Source organism: Poecilia formosa, unplaced genomic scaffold (genome assembly GCF_000485575.1).
Source record: "Poecilia formosa unplaced genomic scaffold, Poecilia_formosa-5.1.2 Scaffold114, whole genome shotgun sequence".
Taxonomy (NCBI): Eukaryota; Metazoa; Chordata; class Actinopteri; order Cyprinodontiformes; family Poeciliidae; genus Poecilia; species Poecilia formosa.
Window position 1 is genome coordinate 1,751,378 of NW_006800053.1, and position 20,310 is coordinate 1,771,687.

The 20,310-nt window shown below is 42.3% G+C and overlaps 1 protein-coding gene across 1 annotated transcript in view; it reads right to left on the reverse strand.

Moving 5' to 3' along the window:
- Positions 1 to 2,223: 2,223 nt before the first annotated feature.
- LOC103143714 (microtubule-associated serine/threonine-protein kinase 1-like) overlaps positions 2,224 to 20,310 on the reverse strand; it is a gene marked incomplete at its 5' end in the record, with an annotated part of 22,439 nt that continues 4,352 nt past the window's right edge. The window contains 22 exons of the mRNA XM_007560352.2: positions 2,224 to 5,174; positions 5,897 to 6,084; positions 6,174 to 6,307; positions 6,393 to 6,515; positions 6,659 to 6,888; positions 7,208 to 7,432; positions 7,510 to 7,739; positions 7,835 to 7,995; positions 8,875 to 8,984; positions 9,107 to 9,229; positions 10,215 to 10,316; positions 10,796 to 10,961; positions 12,516 to 12,648; positions 12,724 to 12,862; positions 14,861 to 15,069; positions 15,156 to 15,232; positions 15,889 to 15,956; positions 16,054 to 16,186; positions 17,012 to 17,113; positions 17,797 to 18,006; positions 18,910 to 18,985; positions 20,052 to 20,212. Of these exons, the coding sequence (XP_007560414.1) occupies positions 3,574 to 5,174; positions 5,897 to 6,084; positions 6,174 to 6,307; positions 6,393 to 6,515; positions 6,659 to 6,888; positions 7,208 to 7,432; positions 7,510 to 7,739; positions 7,835 to 7,995; positions 8,875 to 8,984; positions 9,107 to 9,229; positions 10,215 to 10,316; positions 10,796 to 10,961; positions 12,516 to 12,648; positions 12,724 to 12,862; positions 14,861 to 15,069; positions 15,156 to 15,232; positions 15,889 to 15,956; positions 16,054 to 16,186; positions 17,012 to 17,113; positions 17,797 to 18,006; positions 18,910 to 18,985; positions 20,052 to 20,212 (4,701 nt within the window). The remainder of the gene's footprint in view (positions 5,175 to 5,896; positions 6,085 to 6,173; positions 6,308 to 6,392; positions 6,516 to 6,658; positions 6,889 to 7,207; positions 7,433 to 7,509; positions 7,740 to 7,834; positions 7,996 to 8,874; positions 8,985 to 9,106; positions 9,230 to 10,214; positions 10,317 to 10,795; positions 10,962 to 12,515; positions 12,649 to 12,723; positions 12,863 to 14,860; positions 15,070 to 15,155; positions 15,233 to 15,888; positions 15,957 to 16,053; positions 16,187 to 17,011; positions 17,114 to 17,796; positions 18,007 to 18,909; positions 18,986 to 20,051; positions 20,213 to 20,310) is intronic.

A 20,310-nucleotide genomic window follows, 5' to 3' on the forward strand; every position in this document is an offset into this window, starting at 1 on the left:
TTACCAAAATTATTTGTGTTTGCTAAATGTCAGAGAGGATTTTTAAAAATTTGCTTTGTAAAATATGAAGGCCACATAAAGTAGTGACATGGGTCTTTTTAAGTGTCTGATAGGTTAATTTATGGTGAATTTAAGTTAAGAGGCTTTTAAGGCAAGATACTGCTTCATTGCGTGAAATCATTAGAAGATCACAAGAAATTAGTAAAATAATCATACAAAGTTTTGCGCACATTTAATGGGACATTTTGAAAAAACTCGTTCTTTTGATTAAAAAAAAGTTTTGCCACTAGGATGAGGTGGTTTTTGTTCATATTTAAAGTAGTTTATGTCACAAAATTGCAAAGGAAAACACTTTCACATCATCAACAATTGGATGTTACCACTGGTGCAAACCACGAAGAAAACAACAGGAAGTAGTTGGAGGATCATGGCGGCATGTTTTTTTTTTTTTTATGACTTATTGCGTGAACAAATTTATTCACATGTGATTTTAATTGTGTTTCTTATTTAATGGAAACACCACAATTGCAAAATTATATTTTTTCCACTTCTCAATAGTGAAATACAGGGATGGCATCATCATGTGTGAATGTTTTTGCTGCAGGAGGGACAGGTGCACTTATCAAATTTCAAAACATCATCTGGGACTAAAAGTTTGGGCACAAATCGGTCTTCTAAATGGACAATTGACCTTCTCATTGAGCCTAGTTACAAAAACCAGCTTAAAGACCACAAGATCAACGTTTTGTAGTGGACATCATAAAACACCGTAGTAATTTTAGGCTGTGCTAAAAAGGCGTAAGGTGTTGGTAAGGTGACCTACAAATCCACTCTTGGGGGGAGGAAAAATAAAATCTCAATTAGTTTTTTCCCTGGTTAAATTAAAAACTGAAAATCCTGACTCTGTTCTATCAGTTCTGTCAGGAGTAATAGGCCAAAATTCCAGAAAACTGTTGGAGAGAAAGAGACAAATATAAACATTTCTCTTATAATTGCAACATATAATCAATAGAGATAATTTTAGTAATCTTGACAAAAGGAAACTTAGCCTAAACCAAACAAAAAACAAAACAAAACAACAACTGTCTTTTCATACAGTGAATGTAAAGTTCTGGCTAGAAATATATTGATGAAACGCAACATAAAGTGCAATTTGGTCACACACAAAACACTGGTGTTTATTGTTAAAACTACAACATCATGAGAGATAAGATGAGGATTGTATCTGAAATCAATGTAAACATGTCTGCCTATGCATAAAAACTATAAACTATGCACACAAAAACTTCCACAGACTCGGACACTAACGTTCCTGTGTTCCCTAAAACTTCTGGCTCTATGTCATGTTGTCCACAAGGTGGCAGTCTAAGACAAGTCTGATACTGAGCGCCCTGACACTACATTTTAACACACAACAACAAAGGAAGACCTCACCACTAAGGTACTCTGAACAAATCTATGCTCCAGGCTTTTCTCACAGACAGTGATGCTCAGTGTCACAGGACTGGGCACTGATGGATTGCATATTGTTTAACATTTAAGTAAGAAAAAAACCCCCAACAACAACAAAGATGACCACATAATCTTTAAGTAAAAACACTGGCACTTCCTGTTTCGCCTAATATGATACCACAAACTGTAGCCTAGCATGAGTGAAAAAGAGTGACTGAAAACCGCTCTCTCCTCTAAGTGCTACTTTCCATGTGCGTCTTTACTTGCTACTACACTCTGAACGAACATATTTTACACATTTTAATCTAAAATATAGAATTGCACATATCACTATAATCAGCAGAGACAACTTATAAAAATGAAACTATATATGTCTGCTTGACTTATTGTAAGCTTTATGCTGTTTTCTGTATCTGTCTGGAGCACAATGTAAACTTCGATACCCGGGAGACACAAAAAGACAGGACAATAGTGGCATTGGCAGCACATTGCATAGTGTCCCTGTGCAAGTTCATCTAATTTATCCCTCTCAATCCCACTGACAGTCAGCCCTTAAACAGATCTGAGGGAAACTATCTGGTCCATCTTTCAACTCTGTCACTGCAAGCATTTTGGTTTCTTGGTCCAGTTTCTGCTGTGTATAGAGAAATCCTCAGCCCATCATACATGGAAAAACCATTCTGTTTGTGACACCTCCAATTACCTAAACAAAGTACAAAATGACAGTGCCATACAAATATATTCATACCCCTTGAACCTTCTGTGTTGTTACAAATGCAATGTATTTTATTGAAATTTTATGTGATGGTGTTTTGATGGTTTCGCTGTGGTGATGAATTTCAAGCCCAATAGCGGAACTAGTTATTTGTTTCGTGCGTTTGCCAACTTTAAAATGTTAAGCACATTTAGTTTCACTTGAATTAAAATTTCCGGACAAACTCTAAAGCTAATTTACTTTGCTGTTTGGTAAACTTTCAGTTGAATAAAGCTTGACTTTTGTCTAAAATCATAATATTCCAGTCAGAGATGGGTACACTAATTTGCTAACACGCTAATAGCGGAGCTCATTTTTTGTTTTTGCTAACTTTGAAAGTGTTGACCACACTTAGCTTCCCTTAAATCAAATTTTGCAGATAAATTCTAAAGCAATAATTTACTTGGCTGTTTTGTAAACATTCAGTTGAATCAAGTTTGACATCTGTGTTGAAGTTTTGGTTATTGACTTAAGAATCCTTCAAGTAGTTAGACATTTATATTTACTACATTATTTACTATAGACATTTACCATATTCACACTGATTAAAATAAAAAAACTACAGTAGAGAGCAGCATAAATGCTATCTCGAGGTGGATTATAGAACATGCAAATTATAATGTCAAAATTAAATTGGTGCTTGAGGGTTGTAGTCTTTTGAGGACAGACATAATTTAAGGTACAGAAAAATACTAGAAGACAACCTGTCGAATGATTTAGCTCAAAGGACATGACCCAGTCAAAGTACAGACCTAAATCTAATATAGAATTTGTGGCGAAAGCTTTGAAAAAAGTTCAAGGGGCATTTTTTGCAAGGCATTGAAGGCATGAAAACTAACTCTATTGGTGACACATTTTAGTACCTGAACTTCAAATAAATACAGCATAGAACTAAATAACATCCCTGGAACCAATAGCTGAAATGTGAGTAATGCCCTTTTCTACCAGAATCCCACTTCTACACAGTCAAAAGTCTGCTTGTCAAGTTGAAAGGTTGTTCACAGTGTTTTCTATCTCAAGGTCTGCAGTATATTATTCATCTTCTGTTTAAATAGTCTGTCATTCTCCTTAATCAGACATGCATGAAGACATATGCATTTCTTTTTTAACAATATACACAACATGTTGAGATGAGCATACAGTACATACACAGGTCTACATCAAAACACCATGTGCACATTTTCACAACAGTAGTTGATCATTGTTGACATCTTTTCTACTTATTTTTGATTTGGTGTATTATTTTTTTTATATTTTTGTTCAGGCATTGTTACCACTGCCTCATACAAATTCATATGTTATGTCAGTCTGATGCTACAGTTAAAGGCATTACATGGGGCTGTCTCAGTGTTTCTGAAGCTCTCACATCACGAGTGATGTTTAGCGCTCCGACTGTTACCTTTATCAGAGTGAGCAGTGGCCGTGGTGAAGCCCTGAGCCCCTCGGCGGACCCCTGTGGACGAGGCCTCTGCTTTCCCCGCTGTGCTTCCCTTCTTCTCCTCACTTGACTTTGAAGCGTCTTTCACCTTGCTGCCCTCCTGAGACCCTCCTTTCATGGGACCCAGCACCGTCTTAGCCACACTTGTGAGTTGGGTGACGAAGCTGGTCTTGTCCCCCGGAGACATGGCCCGTAGCTTGCCTGAGCATGGCGAGGCAGAGTTTGAGGGAGGGGACGCTGGGTTTTCCTCCAGGACTTCCAGTTGAGCCTTCTCCTCTTTGACGCCACGGCTGCTGCTTGCTGACTTCTCTGCTCTGTGCCTGGGTGCAGGGTGTGTTTTAGCCAGGGGAGGAACTGGTGGTCCAGGTACTTTGGTCTTCGACGTATCACTTGCCCTGTCGCCTCCACTGATACCTCCTTTATCTCCAGTCTCTGAGCCTATATGCTGCTTGCACTGCTCAGTTGTCAATGTTTTCTGGAGGTTTGCTTTCTCTACACCGACAGTGCTTTTTTCTTTCTCTTCTTTCTTCTCCTGAGTTTTGGTAACATGTAACGCATCTGTCTGCACACTCTGCTGCTTTGTGTCTTGTTGTGGGCTCTTGGATATGTCTGGAGTTTTCTCTCTAGCTTTGGTCTGAAAGTCTGTTGCCTCCAAAGTTGACACTTTTGTACCTAAATGCTTGATCCCAGCGCCTGCTCTGATGTCTGTAGATGTCTTTGTTTCAGCTGCCTTCATACTTCCACTACTCCTTGCAACCTCCTTGAGTGGTGCCTTGCTTGTATCAACACTGGTCTTAGACTCTGTTGGAGGAACTGACCTTACATTTGGCAACCTGGAGAGTTCAGACGCTGACGGAACATCTTTCTCCTTTACTGTCACAAGTGTATCTCTGCTGAGCAGCGATTCCTGCCTCCCCAGCCTCCTCACATGGTTCAGCGATCCAATCTCTGCTCCCATAGGAGGAGAAGGGGAGGAAGATGAGGACGGAGAGGGTGGAGCAGGTCCATTCTCTCCTTCTATCTCCAGCAAACTCTGCAGACTGTGTTCGCAGTGGAAGGACTCTCTCCTGTAGTCCCCGTGAGACACCTCTAAGCTATGCTTGCGCAGCGACACTCCTCCGGTTAAAGGGGAAGGTGACGACGATGACGAAGAGGAGGAAGGTAGGATGGGCGCCCCGAGCTTTTCCGCAGACTGTACCCGCTGCAGCAGGGGAGACCTGGGCGGCTCAGCACTTTTGGGACGAGGACGGGCGACTGGAGGCGAGGAGTGCAGCTTGGCAGGGAACATTTGGGTGGTGTTGGAGCTCCCCACCGTGTGGCCCGAAAGAGGCGGAGGGGAGGAGGTGGTGGGAGACGGGGTGTGAGCCAGAGGGGATAGCGGGATGTTACCGGCGGATTTGCAGCGTGCCGAGCGGTATTGGCGATGAAGTTTGGGGGACAGGCCATGCAGGGAGCTGGGCCTCATGTGGTGGGAAGTCGCTGGAGAGTTGGGAGTGCTTGATGCCGGAGAGCTGCTCTGGGATGACGTACCTGAGGACACAGTTATGTCATCACTGTCTCTGATACTAAGACAGTAGTTGTGTCTTAATTAACAATACCGTTAAGCATTGTACAGTAACTCTATGATTTTGCGACTGCCTTTGTGAGTTTTTGGAATCAATTTCACTGACTTTGTGGTGCTTCTTTAGGAATATTTGCAAGAAATTTTGTGATACAAATGTTTTGATCTTGGACTTGACATCAAGTAAGGCTGAGTGTAGTAGAAGTAAGAAGTACTGCCATCTGTAGGTCGGAGTTTGCACCCTCTAGCTCAGGGGTGGCCAAGTCCAGTCCTCGAGAGCCGCCATCCTGCAAGTTTCAGATGCATCTTCAACACACCTGAATCAAATGACTGGCTCGTTATCAGGCCTCTGTAGAGCTGATCCCGGTCTGTTGGAGTAAGGATACTTCTAAAACTTGCAGGATGGTGGCTCTCGAGGACTGGACTTGGCCACCCCTGCTCTAGCTGTATTTCCATTGACCATATAATTGTGCAATTGGACATTTCGAAAATAAATTTGCTTAATTTTGAAAAACCTCATTTTTTAATAAAAAGTTTTGCCAATAGGATCAGGTGGGCTTTCTTGATCGTATCAAAATTTATTTTTTTCACAAAACTGTCATGGAAATACTTTTTTCACATCATACGAGTTATATGTTAAACAACTGGATGATGCTGGTGGCTTTATTTTACAGACAGTTGTCTTACTAACCCAGATAAGGGGATTCCAGAGTGGAACGGTAGCTCTGCGTGGGGGAGCGGGCAGAAAAGCTGTGGGTAGGGGACCCAGGCAGGCTGTCTCCAGATGACAGTGAGCGATTTAAGGATGAGAGGCTCCGGCTGGTGTGGAGCAGGTTGGACTGCTTTGTGATTTTCCTGAAGAGTGAGCTTCGTTTCTTACTGAAAAATAAACAAAAAAAAAGAGCAATAAGGTGAGTGAAGCCTCCTAGTAGAGTTAGAGAAAACAAATCTGTTTTTTGAGGACGCACTCTTGGCCCTCCTTGACTCCGGTCCTTTTGCTGCGGCGTGCCATTTTAGATTTGTAGCTGGACTTGCGGGCTGGCCCCACCTTTATGGAGGTGTTCTCAAAGGGAGTAGTTGCAACTGTAACTTTGTTTCCACTCTGTGGATTGCATATATTTACATATTTTTTAAAATCATTTATTACACAAGCAAAGCATTTCCTTCCAAATGTGGTTTTATTTTACCTTCAGGATGAGCTCCACTACTTCTGTATGGACTAGGCCATGGACTGACTCCCCGTTTACGTGAGTTATGAGGTCTCCAGCTTTCAGTCCAGCCTCCTGAGCAGGACCTCCATCTTCAACATGCTGTAAAGAAGTGGATAGTGTAACATAAATGATCTCTAATAAATGTAAATACCTTTTCGATGCTTCAACCTTTTTTGCAATTTGCTACAGTGCAGCCACAAACCCAAAGGATTTTATGTGGGTTTTATGCTACCCACTCTTACCCAGACCATGTGATGCACGCTGTAAACGTCACTGTCTCCTATGTAGACCCGGATCGCCCGGAGGGTGAAGCCGTACTTCTTCCCGGAGCGGTGGATGGTGATGGGAGAGTGCAGGACGTTCACCATGGGACAGAAGTCTCTGCTTGGAGACGAGTCGCGGGAGGACGGGTTGGACGACAGGGAGCGAGGAGACATGGGGCTGGGCAGCGGGGATGCACCATGCTGCTCCACTGAAGTGTAGCAAAAAAGAAATGGGGAGGGAAGTTTGACCAGCATGTATATACGCTGATTAACAGCAATAAGACCCGCCTCCTAGCTCTGATTGGTTGTTTCTAGTTACCGCTGGAAGAAGGCAAAGACGCTAAATTTTTTTTCATAGATTATCTGTCTCATGCCATATTGTCATAATATAGAGTTAGTTTAACAAACATGAATTAATATTTTTTGTAAATGTTACATTCAGCAGCTTTAAGGTTCATTAATGGTATTTTTTATAAAAAAAATTTCTTTAAATTCTCCTTTTAATCTCAAAGTGATGTGAAGCTTCACCTGCTGGAATGATGACGGACAGAGCAGTGGCCGACGCAGACTTGATGACTTTAGTTCCTGGTCGCGAGTTTCGCTTGTCTCCTTCGGATGAGAGCTGCTGGTGTCGAACCCTCCGCAACACCAGGTCCGTGGTGGCCCCACGGGGCCCCTGGAGATCAGGAAGACCCAGACTGCTCACGCTGCCTGGCAGCGGCAGCGATGCGTCGGCAGGTCTCAAAAGTTTGTCTAGGACAAAGCAGAACCATGAAACCAAACGGCACATAGATGCTCCAGGAACTTACCCGCTGCAGTGTGGCCCCTACCGTCTTTTAGGAGCGTCCTCAGGTCTCCGTGGGAGGGGATGGCCCCTTCCAGGGAAGCGCCCCTGGTCTTGACGGGAGGCTGCTTCCCTGGACCCAGCGGCTCGGCGTCCAGCTCCTGAGGTGAGGCGAAGCGGCTCATATCCATCAGGGCGGAGAAACGCCTGCGAGCCCCAGACGGCGGGCTGGAGTCACTTTCAGTGAAGAAGGACTCTGAACAGGACAGGCGCTTCCTAGAAAGGCAAGGCGACCACACTTAGAGCATCAGCAGCAGATGGCAAAATATACATAAAAAATTAAAATGTAATTTGGTCGTTTTTTTGTGTACATTTCTGGTGAATTTGTCCTCCAGCTCTTGTCTCGTAGGGTGACGCTTCCCAAGCTTTCTCTCTTGGCTACCCGATCCTCCCTGGGAACTTTGTGCTCCCGTAGAGTCACAGTGTGTGGTTTGTGCTCCAGCTGGGACAGATGCTCCATACTGCTGTACACCTGCAGGGTGGTGCAGCAACCCGGTTAGAGGATTAGAAATTAACAGAAAATCTGGTCAGAATATTTACATCCTCTCATTATATTAATTTTAGCCTTTTTCAATGTTTTCCTCAAACTTCTACACACAGACTAAAATACATATACTCCTAAAAATAGAGTATCTATATATCTGAGAAATTCACAACCATCTGTATGGTGGGATGTTTGACAATTTTTCTTAACAAAAGGAGTTCATTTAACTTAGCAATTTTTCTGGCACACATTTGTAATTTAAGTACAGTTTGGAACTTTTTTTTTTTTTGAAGATTTTTTTTGGCTCTAGTGGCCTTTATTTGATAGTTAATTGACAGGAAGGTGGGTAATGGGAGAGGGGGAAGACATGCAGTGAGGGTCGCCAAGGCCGGGAATCGAACCTGCGACAACCGCGTCGAGGACTAAGGCCTCCATATGTGGGTTGTGCTTAACCCCTGTGCCACCACAGCATACGCCTCAGTTTGTAACTTTTTAATAGAATTGTGAATTGAGTCATTCCGGAAGCTTCTCAACCTGTTTTGACCTCTTCAAAAGTAGTTTTGATTTACATTTTAGGGATGTGCTCAGATAGACACTAGGAGGTGCTAGAGCACCTGCCCTGTTTCCTCTGGACACAAAAGGTGCCCTTCTGAAATCATTATTTTGTTGTTTTCTTTTCTGGTGAATTTGATAGTCTCTATAACAAGTGCCCCACATATTTCTAGTTTTGCTTGACAAGACACCATCACCCGGAACTGTACTTGTCTATAGAAGAGGAATAGGGACACCGAAAAAGAATTCTGATTTTAAAGCTCACAACGAGTGGACGCAAACGTCTAACCGGCACAGGTTCTGACGGGTTCAGACCTTGCTGAAGCGAGGGGAGCAGGACGAGAAGCGATGGATCTCCACTGGCTCATCGTCGTTGGTGTCATCTTCGTCGTAGGACTGGACGTGATGGTAGCGTTCCGACCGAGCTGGGGACGAGAAGGAATTCATTTCACTCGACTCTTCTACCAGTCTGATGATCCATTTCAGCAGACTTTCAAACTTTCGACTTGAATCCCACTTTTCCAGGAATGCCACGGGATGAACTTACTGTCAAAATAACTGGTGTCTTCTTCTGACTCCAGGTGAGGGATGAACTCAGCTTTCTGTCTCAGCAGGCTGTTCCAGTCCACTTCTGCAAAGAATGAGTGCTGCTTGACTTCAAAAGCACCACCTGCAGGGCATGGGGAGGGAAACGCAGGAGAAGACGGACAGTCAGGTAGGCGCAGGCTGCGGCCCTGAAGCCTGCAGGCCGACTCTGACCCCAACAGAAGCTGACTTGTCTGACTAAACTCAGGTGACATCAGAAATACACGACGACAGCCCGTCTGGGTTTAAGGTACCCAGCAGGTACTTCCTGTGGCAAATGGTGTTCCATTTGCTGAAGCTAGTGTACATACAACACAGTCTGAAAGCACTGTACTACAAAATGCTGCAGTAACAACATTCAAACCCTAAAGTGTATGTTGGACTTTCAATCAGAATATGAGCGAAACAGACGTCATATTTCCATTCATTTGATTCAAGCGTGTTTAAAGGTGTGTTGACATCAGGAAAGCCCTTTGGTCCGCTTGTTTAGTTTAGTTTGGACCAAAAGCGGACTTTATTATTTTCATTTTGTGCAGTTTGCTTTCACATTGTGCTATTTTGCAAGCAGACCATAAACAAAGCAACAGAAACAACAACTAAAATGTTGTAAATGTTGTAATTGTCTGTAAACAAAACTGTCCTTCAAAAAAAGGATTTCATTACGATCACTACATGCTGTAGCAGCGTTAGCGACACTAAAGGAATCATTTTTACCAGAGATCCCAGCAACGGTGGCTCATGAAGTGAATAAGACGTATGTTCCTGTATTTGGCTCAGATAGAGGTAGATTTGTTCACCAGAAGCGAACCGCACCAGAGTTCTTTAGGAAGCGGACCGAGACCACCTGAAAAAGTGTGTCTTGGTCCGGTCGTCTGGTCTATACTTGAATCCACTTCGGTGTATTTGCACCAGCATAAAAGGTCCAGACCAACGGAGGGAAACCGTTTAAAACTGACCAAATGTGCCAGGTGTGAAAAAGCATCGAAAAGCTGCATGACTCAATCTGAGTTTGAGTACTTCATCGAGACCATGGAGTTAAAGCTGAGTGTTTGGAGTGGAAGGTGCCTGACCTGTGCCCAGTCGCACCAGAGGATTGGTCTGGAGCAGAGAGGAGATCAAGTGCTGGGCATCCACAGGAAGAGCCTCGTCTCCATCTGGCCACACTATGTCATCTGCAACGAAGCAACATGAGGACAAGTACAATTTACATTCAGAGAGCATGGATTAGATCCACATGGAAGACATATGATAACGTCAACAGCTGCGTTTCCATTCAGTGTATAATTGTGCAATTTGAACATAAATTTGCTTAATGGAAACATGGCAATTTTGAATAAACCCTTGTTTTTGGATAGTTTTGGTTGTAGGATGAGGTGTTTGTTTTTGGTCATATCAAAACTGGTTTACACTTCTTACAATTGAATGTTGCCACTAGCGCAAACCACAAAGAAGAAGATGACAGGAAGTAATTGGAGGATGATGTTTTTTAATAACTTATCGCGTGAATACTCGTTGTCACAAGTGATTTTGATCCAGTTTCTCAGTGAATGGAAACACCACAATTGCGAGATTGTGTTTTTTCCGACATCAGTAGAATATTGACAAAGTTTTGAGCATATCTGCAATGGAAGCGCAGCTATGGATCCCTCGCCTGTGATGACTTGTCCAAACAATTCCTCCGGTGTGTCTCCAAAGAAAGGCACGCAGCCCACCAGGAACTCATACAGGATGATGCCCATTGCCCACCAGTCCACTGGCTTCCCATAACCCTGACGCAGAATCACCTCCGGAGCGATGTACTCCGGGGTTCCACACACCTAAAAGAGGAACAAGACTCCACTGAATCAGTTATTACCTTATTTTGTGACAGTTCCTGTCAGTCTTGCTTTACTGTTATTGGTGTGTGCATTTCCTTCAACCTGTCTCTGACTAATATGTTGTGGTAGAGGTACAGCACCTACAGAAGCGTAACGTCTGGTCAAGTAAAATCCCCTCGCAGATGCCAAGACTAGATCAAAGCCCCCTGGTGTGCGTTTCCACGTGCAGATGGGCGCGCGTTGAGCGCTAACAGATTTTATTTGGCTGCAGCATGGGAAATAATGAGACGTTCAAAGCAGGAGCAGAGAATAAAAGAACATAAAGCCGCGCTTAAAAGAGACGGCGTGTGATTGTGACGGCTGGCGGAAATACTGCTCTATTGTTCCGCCCGCCGCTAAAGGTCTCATTTTATCAGGCTTTCAGATATGCCTGCCACACAATGAGAGGGGAAAAGCTTTTCACAGAAAAAGGAAGACATCAAAGCATCCCCTCATGTTTAAAGTTTGATTGGACCGCATTGAACCCCTGTGCTGTTGGCAAAATAACAGAAATGGCAGTTACATTGTGAATTTGAGTTATATTTTTTAAAGGAGCAGGCAACTCTTTTGAGTTTTATATCATGTTATAATGTTATTCTCTTGTCAGAACCACACCTGGATTACTGCCTGGATTATCTCATGCGTGTTTGAGGAATCCTTTAATTTCCCATGGCAACCATTCAGCTGTGCACAACGCCTGCTTGGATGTAGCTCCGCCTTCAACGTGCAGCTCCTCCTCTTTTTGAGGCACAGCTAATGGTTAACGGGAGGCCTCACAGAGCAGCCCTCCAGTTTGACTCCCCCACTCAACTCCTTCAGACTAGCCTCCAGCAATTGGCAAACATCTGGTTTACTTCTCAGTGAAATGGTGGTAAAAACGTTGTTGAAGGGTTAATACAGGAGCCATGTTGTGATGACTTCCTGAATGTGGAGTTTTAGAAAGCAGTTTTTAAAGAGGCCCAATTTCAAGGCGTTAAATCAGGAAGTAAAATTTCTCTTAAGTCATATATGACATATACAGCATTTTTATAATGACTAAAGGTAACAGAGTTACTTAATTATGCTATGAAATGGCACTATGTGCCAGGAAAACACATAACATAACCCCTTTAAGTGTTGCAGAATTACTCATATTCCTTCTGGATTTTCCTTTTTTTATATGAAACCTTAAAAATTGATAAAATGGTTTTATTGGATTATATTGTGCACCAGTGAAACATTGGTAGGATTTTCTTTTGTCTTTTAATTTTTTTCTTTTACAAATGAACTTCTTTAGCTTTAAGAAAATTACAAAGAAGTGGACTAGTTATGTGACTTCCCAGGCAGCTGGTTACACTTCACTTTATTTCAGAAAAAGGGAATTCCCCCTTCAAACACAAGGATTTTACACATTTGAGATGGACAAATTAACACATTTGTCAGTGAGATGATATAATTTGTTTTACATACTGGTGCTGCTTCATGTGAGACAGATTCTACCCCTCTCCATTTCTCTCTCCATTTCTCTACACATACCTGTTTATCCAAAAACTCCCGTGTGTCCTTCTCTATGTGCCCTTCATACAGGTTGGTGGTCAGACTCATCAGGCCGATCTTAGACAGACCAAAGTCAGTCAGCTTGATGTGACCCATTGACGTTATTAGGAGGCTGTGAATAGAAACCACACAATGAAGCATCTTAAACACTTCGGCAACGTTTCGAGGTGAAGCGACTCCACCTCACTTGTCAGGCTTGAGGTCTCGGTGGACGATGCCGTAGTTGTGTAGGTACTCTAGGGCGAGGACGGTCTCTGCGAAGTACATGCGCGCCATTTCCACAGGCAGAGCCCCGATGTTCTTCAGCAAAGTGGCACAATCCCCTCCTGCAAATAGAGAACCCGGAGTGTCTTCAGTCTGTCTCAGGGCGTTTTCACACCTGGTACTCCCACAGACTTGGTTCGATCGGAGACCAAAGTTACAACACTTGCTACAGTTTCAGTTGCTGTGGTTCACTTTCACTCTGCACTGTGTCAAACGAAGCAAACCCTTTGAAAAATCTGCTCCCCTCCTCACCTGTAGTGGCGCTGCACCAAGAACCACTGAAGTAAACAACAGTAAAACCTCTGAAGAAGACATGAGTGAAACTTCCTTCTTCATGAAATGAAAAAAAAAAAAAGGAATAGCTTCAGATTTTATTGGTTGTAGGATTTCTCCTTTGCGATCCATTTCTCCTGCTGGCGCTAGACTCACACGTTTGTTTTTGTTGTATTTACCCAGAATGCCATGTGCTATTGTCCCCTTCCTGCTTTTGAAGACATCTCCAGTCCGGTTGCATCGACATATTAACTTGTACCACTTCATAGTTTACTTTAATAGAATCAGGACCTAGGTTTGCAGGCGGACCAGAGTTTGTTTTAAGAGTTAGCATATGCATTCACACCTCTTAAAATGAACTGGACTTTCTAGGCAAACAGACAAGAGTTTGCCAAGAAAACTCTTGTCTGTAGCACAATCCCCTCCTTTATGCCTCCCACCTAAGAGAAAGTGCAACAGTCTGAATGCAGGACAGAAAAGTGAGCAATTATTAATCTATAAGTGAAGATGGCTGCTCTGTGAGTCAGCCTGCATGGATGGCTCAGGGACATCCGGTACATTATCTGGTGTTCAGACGTTAATCACCCAGACAATCACCTGTGAACGCAATGGAAAAACTGCTCACTTTTGTGGGCAGAGGTTGGAATCGCTGTTGGCTCATTTACAGGCAGTAATAAAATAGCAGAACTATAAAAGCCTGACGAGGATTTGTCTGGAGGTCTTAATCTGCCCGGCAACGCTTCATAAAATGCCTCCAAAAAGTGAGTATGCCGTTTCAACTTTTCCACATTTTGTCGCATTATAAACATAAGCCTTTAAGGTATTTATTGTTTTTCCCTCCTTGACTAACAAAAATAGTGCATAACTGTGATTCCTAAGAAGAAACATATAGGAAGTTACAAAATCAAAACTTAACAGCAATAATTTAGGTTATTTAGCCTCAAAAGAGAGAGAAAAAAAAACTAGGGTTTATTTTTCAGTCATATTTTCAGTGTATTTGATTAGCTTGCTGACTAAATATTTAGTTTGAAGCTAAATATGTGGAGTGAAATATGTAGTTTCAAACCTTTTATTAAACCTAGAGCTAAATATAAACTACATATTTAGTTTGGTAGCTAAATATTTAGTTTGGAACTAAATATATAATTTGTTAATAAAAAACTTAGCTTGCTAACTGAGTATTTACCCTGAATCCCTGAGTTTTATAAATGTATGTATAACATTGCGAAAAATGGACTTGTAAAATGTATCTCTTATTTTTTCTGCTAATCCAGGCTCAATGACCCAAATTATTGCTGTTAGGTTTTGACAGTGTAATTGTATAAACAGCACCCAATAAAACATGTATGACTTTCAAATTTTCCTTAACAATTAAAGCAAAGTTACTCAGCAGGCTACAAGTATTTATTTTTTTTCTTTCAGCAGTCAGTCGGGTAAAAAAAGATAACCAAAATATTTTAAAATATGCTGAAAACTACATGTAATTTCTCTTTCACCTCACAGTTAAGTGTATATCTGTTGAGCTATTGCATAAAATCTAACTGATAATTAATTTGGTTTCATGTGGTTTTTATATGTATTACAGTATATGAATGGATAGTAAAGACACATCTACATGTCTGAAACAAATTGGTTCCTCCCTAAAAATGATGTTTCCTATGGGTTGAAATTTTAGAGACAAATTCTGAAAAGCTTACAAATAATTTATAAGCTAATTACAAACTAGATTTCTTTCTCAGAGGCGTCCAAACGCTGGTACATCCAGGTCTCCGTCTCCAAGCGCTCACCTTCCACGTACTCCATGACCATGCAGAGATGGCGGCGCGTTTCGAAGGAACAGAACATGGAGACGACGAAGGGGTTCTCTGCAAATGTCAGGATGTCCCTTTCCACAAACGCCTGCTGGATTTGGTTCCTCAGGATCAGGTTCTGCTTGTTGATCTTCTTCATGGCAAACCGCTGGCGTGTCTCCAAATGACGCACCAAGTACACGGCGCTGGTTCACATGTAAACACACACATGCCTGGTTCACGTCTGTCTAAGGCAGACAGACTACAGAGGATGCTACGTTGAGCTGCTTACCCGTACGCTCCGTTACTGATCAGCTTGATGGTCTGGAAGTCTGCTTCTCCTGGAGGTTTTACTGCTCTGATCTTTCCCTGTGGATCACAGAGGAGCAGCTGCTGTGATGGATGGGATTCAGGCTGAGCAGATATTATTTGGATAAATGCTAAAAATGTTGATTCAGAATGTAAAACAAACAACTTTTTTTTTTCCCAGTTGGAAGCTTTCCTAATGCTGAAAGGAAAGCCCAGAGTGATCCAGGTTTCTGAATGCCAGCAGGAATTAGCTTAATTGGTTGCTTCCATGCATTAGGAAATGGGGCAACGGGGCACTAAAGTAAATCAAACAGGTCTGAGGGAAATAAAAAGAGAGGAAATTCTAGAACAGATGCCTCTTTTTGATGTATTAGCCTCTTCATGCAAAATGCTTCATGAATGCAAAAGTAGTTTTCCCAGCAACCCTTCGCTGTATGGAAATGTGAGAAGTGTCTGAAAGGGAATGTTGTTAGGAAAAGTATGGAAAGACTGGTTAAGATAAGGAAACATGTTTCAATTTACAGAGTTTAATACTAATAACCGAACAGTTATCATCCATCCATCCATCCATGCATCCATCCATCCATCCATCCATCCATCCATCCATCCATCCATCCATCCATCCCTAACTCAACCTCCCTCCTCCTGATCTTCAGCAGGTCCTCCAACACAAGGAGGCGCTGTTCTGTAGAACTGAGGAAACATCTTGGTCTCACCTCTGTGGAGTCGTCTGTTTCAGGGGTCACTGGTCCCTCACTGTCATAACTTTCCAGGTTCACCATGTCTGATAACAGACAAGTCAGTGGTCAGTCATTCTCTTTCCAAACTGGGGATTTTTTTTAATTTACTTTTATTTTTTTTACAATCTTTTGGTCCCCAACCTTCTATCGGGTCCCTCGTCAGTCCCAGCTGGCTGATGATGTAACGGGGAATGTCAGTTTTCATCAGATGACCCTCCTTGGCGTGGTCCTCCGCTGCCTCCAGGAGATGGTAAAACTCTTCTGGGTTAAACTCCTGGGGACCAGAGCTGTTCGATAAGCTGCTGTAAACTTGCAGACATTTTTTCATTCTGTCTATAATATCACCAAGGAGCGACAAATTCAAAGCTTTCTCAAATCAATTTAGGGATTGAGCTTCCTGTAAAGTTATATAGTTTATCTTAAATGTATCCAAATCCCCTGTGAATTTAGCCCAGAGCTCAAATTATGAGGGATAACTTCATGTAATTGAAGAGATAAATATTGGGGGTTTTTAAATTTATTTTTTCAGTTCATTATTACGATTTGAAATGCCTCGCCAACACAAACGGCTCCGCACAAATGCGCCAATGCTAATAAGTCACGAGCGTGTGATTTGCGTGATCAATTCGTCTCCGCGTTGTCGCTCTTTTTCGTCTGCCAATCCGAAACCAATCTGGCATGGAGCGCCGTCCTGCAGGGCTGCAGCGTTGAAATACAGTCAAACTGCGCTCCATGGATAAACCCACGCCTCGAACCACGCAGCAGTCACGGCCCGACCGACTCAGACTGGAAAGCAGCCAATCAGCAGGTCTGCTGGAATTAGCTACATGGCAGCAAGACGAATTTTAATCTAAATGCAAATGTCTTCTCTGGCAGCACAAACAGCCTTCCACCTATGGTGTACCCCCCGTTTTTGATTTTCCAAAGCCTCTCCTCTCCTCATGTGTAATAGATTAGGGTACTTAAAAACTTGTAATGGGCTTAGAAATCAACACACGTGCTCGTGTTTATTTCGAGAAAAAATCAATTTCCACCTCGAGTCTCGGCCGACGCCTTGTAAAGAAAAGTCTTTAGATCATCGCGGTTAAATGAAACTCACCAGACACTCCAGGAGCCTCGCAGGTCGGGAAATGATGATTAGAAGCTTCTTCACCAGCTCCGTCACAAAGGCTACTTCAGAGCTTTCAGAGCGCTTGAAGGCCTGGCACACAGAGACGGAGAGAGTGGCACAAACACGCTAATGTAGAGTTAAAAACAGCAGTCTGTGCAAAGGGAAGAAAAGAAAGGGAAGATCAAACACGAGGGATGAAAAGAAATGCAAAATAACAGCAAAAGAGAAAGAGTTACGGTATGTGGACTTTGTGGAACAGTGAGATCTTCAAATTGTGCATCACAGTTTAAAATATGTGCAGCTGAGAGCAGATTAGAATACCCCAAATAAAACGTGTGGAAAAAAAAAACAGGAAATCAGGAAGGTGGCAAACACTTTTTCGCGGCACTGTAACTGCATGACCATCCCATATTTTCCTTATTTTTTATTAGCAAGTGAAAAAAAGAATATAAACAGATCATTTATTTTCTATAATGCCATATTAGGGCCATTGTAAATGTATAAAAAAGAAGCAAACTTCTGCCAAAAAAATCTCAGAAATCTTTGAGAAAAAACTCAGAAACTTCCAAAAGTCAAAAACTTTTTCTCTAGCAAATTTTCAACTTTTCAAACTCACAAATTCCTTTGTAGTTTCTGGAAAATTGCCTAAATGAATCTAAAATGTTCAAAGTTCAGAGTTTTCGGACTTTAGCAGTTTTAAAATTCACTTACGTTTCTGTCGTTATCGTGTTAGTTGAAACTAGCTGCATGCCAGTGGATTATTTTGAACTCACATCATGAAGCAGCTTCTCCAGGTTCTCCTGCAGTTCAAAGAAGTAGACCGAAGTGATGAGACCCTCGCGTGATTTGGCCAGGCAGTCTCTGGCCAGCTCGGCAATCTGGTGATGGATGAAGCTGAGGACTCCGTCGGCCAGAGGAAGAACGCTCTCGGGCGAGAAGGCCTGGGTGAACTCAGCCAGCCTCTCCTCCATCTGCGCCGTGGCCTGGCCACAATGATCAGAGAAAGAGAGAGAAACGTGGAGAATAACAAGCGGAAAGATTAATGACCCAGGATATGGCTTAAAAAAAAAACAAAAAAACAAACGATTATTTCATATAAACTAGCAAAGCGTCATTGTGATGATTTTACTGTGCCGTATTGCGGCTGATTTTATTGCGATGTCTGTTTGTGCTAATCAACTTTTATGTAAAAGAAACCAGAAAAATAAAACATTTCTATTACTGTGTGGTTCAGTGTGATTTTTATCACGGGAAAAGCTTTCGGCTCACTTCCTCCTGACGTTGACCTCAAGCAGAAAGCAAGAGACAGGAAAACCAAACAGTTCAGAGCTACACAATGTTCACAGGGGCGGCCAGTAAAAAAATGTATGAGGACACAGCTAAAAAGTTTGAAAAGAATGTATAAAATCAATATTTCTTTCTTCATATTACTGAATTTTTTTACATTTTATTTTTTAATTGTGTAAATATTTATTGGGTTTTACGGTTACAGTATGTCTTGATTAAATAAGATGACTCTATATGACTTCAGCATTGTTCTCTGAGGGGGGAAACATTTTTTAAAAGGGGGCCATGGCCCCCACAGACCCTGTTTAGGGCGCACCACTGCCAACCCGTGAAAGAGAGCAAACTTAATATTCTCCCTGAACAAGTAGCAAGTGATGCTTAATCATATTAAGCATCACTTAATATGATTTTATAGAGTTTTAACAGAGGCTCAGCTCCCATCACTGGATGCCAGGAAGGATATGTGTTTTATAGGATTCGTCATACTGAAATTCTGCCTTATTGCTTTAAGATAAAGCAATTACTTTGGAGCACAACCAAGTACAATTGGTTTTATTCTTAGTGAAAAAGAAATGTGGTGTGAAATACGCGAGAGTTACCTTTGGGAACCGTTCTTTGTACACATGGTTCATCATGACGATCTCATTGTCATAGCAGGAGGAGGAGCGTCCCGGGCTGGAAGAGGGAAAAAACACCTCAAAATATTACCACATTTTAAACAGAAATGCACTGAAAAACAAATATATATATATTTATTTATTTATTTATTTATTTTTTTTTTAAAGAATATGTTCTTGTCTCAAACCAAACATCTCAGTTTTCCAGGTTTTCCTGTTCAAGAAGGTTAAAAAAAGTCATTTTGTATCAAACATAATCTAGAAATGTTAACCAGAAACTGGTTGAGCTCCAGTGGAAGGATAATTCACAGTTCTAGAGAGCAGGCTACATGCTAGCTTGGTTTTATCCAAATGTCCATCGCTGTGTTTTTAAAGTGAAATTTGCCGCTGAGCTCACCAGTCTGACTCTCCTTGCTCATCTTTTCAGTCGAGTTTACGACTCTGCACTGTTGATCGCAGTACAAGGCCCTTCAGCGCGCTGCTTTGAACTAAGTAAAACTTAGAGGCTTTAGGTCAGAATAAGTCATCTGCATTTTAACAAGTTAAACGTTTTAGATTAATCACATGCTTTAACGCTTTGACACTGACAGCCCTAGTATATGTAAATATGTCTGAATTTATGAAGAAGAATATACAAAAATATTAGTGTCCAGATGTGGAAAGCTGATAAAGTGGTATCCCAAAAGGTTTCCAGACTTGGCAAAATGTTGTTTTACAAAGTACTGACTTTTAGGGACATACAGATTTTCATTTGTAAAGAAAATACACACATAAAAAAAACCATCCATCATTTTCCTGTCACTATACAAGGATGCAACAGTCTGTTGGTCTGGCACATAAAAAATCCCAATAAAATCCACAGAAGCCCGTGATTCACTGTCAGCATCAGAGTCCAGGGAAGTTTAGGGTGATGATTAGCAGTCGCAGCAGAGTTTCGCCTCGTTAGCATTCTGATGTCAGTTGCTACTGGCAGCTAGCCTTGACAGAAGTAAACAAGCACCGCTCTCCGTTTCTTAACAGCAAGACAACTTAGCATTCTGTTCACTCCGGAACGTTATTGAGGAAAGAGAAACAAACCGGACGGGAGTGTTTTTGGCAGCGGACCGCTGTCTCTATCTGCTGACCTGAGGCTGCGGGAGCGCGGGCGCATGTGCGGGGAGAAGCGGCCCCCATCGTCGTCCGTGATGCTCTCGGTGCTGCCAAAGTGCTTGGATAAGAAGTGGAGCTCGTCCATGGTGGGCTGGGAGGGCAGCTGGTGCAGCCGCTCCTGAGAGGAGCTGGACGACTGGATGGACAGAGAAGAAGAAGAAGAAAATGGAGGAAAAAGAGGGTAAGAGTTGGCAGAACACGACGTAGCCCGAACTGGAGAGATTAGAGAAATGA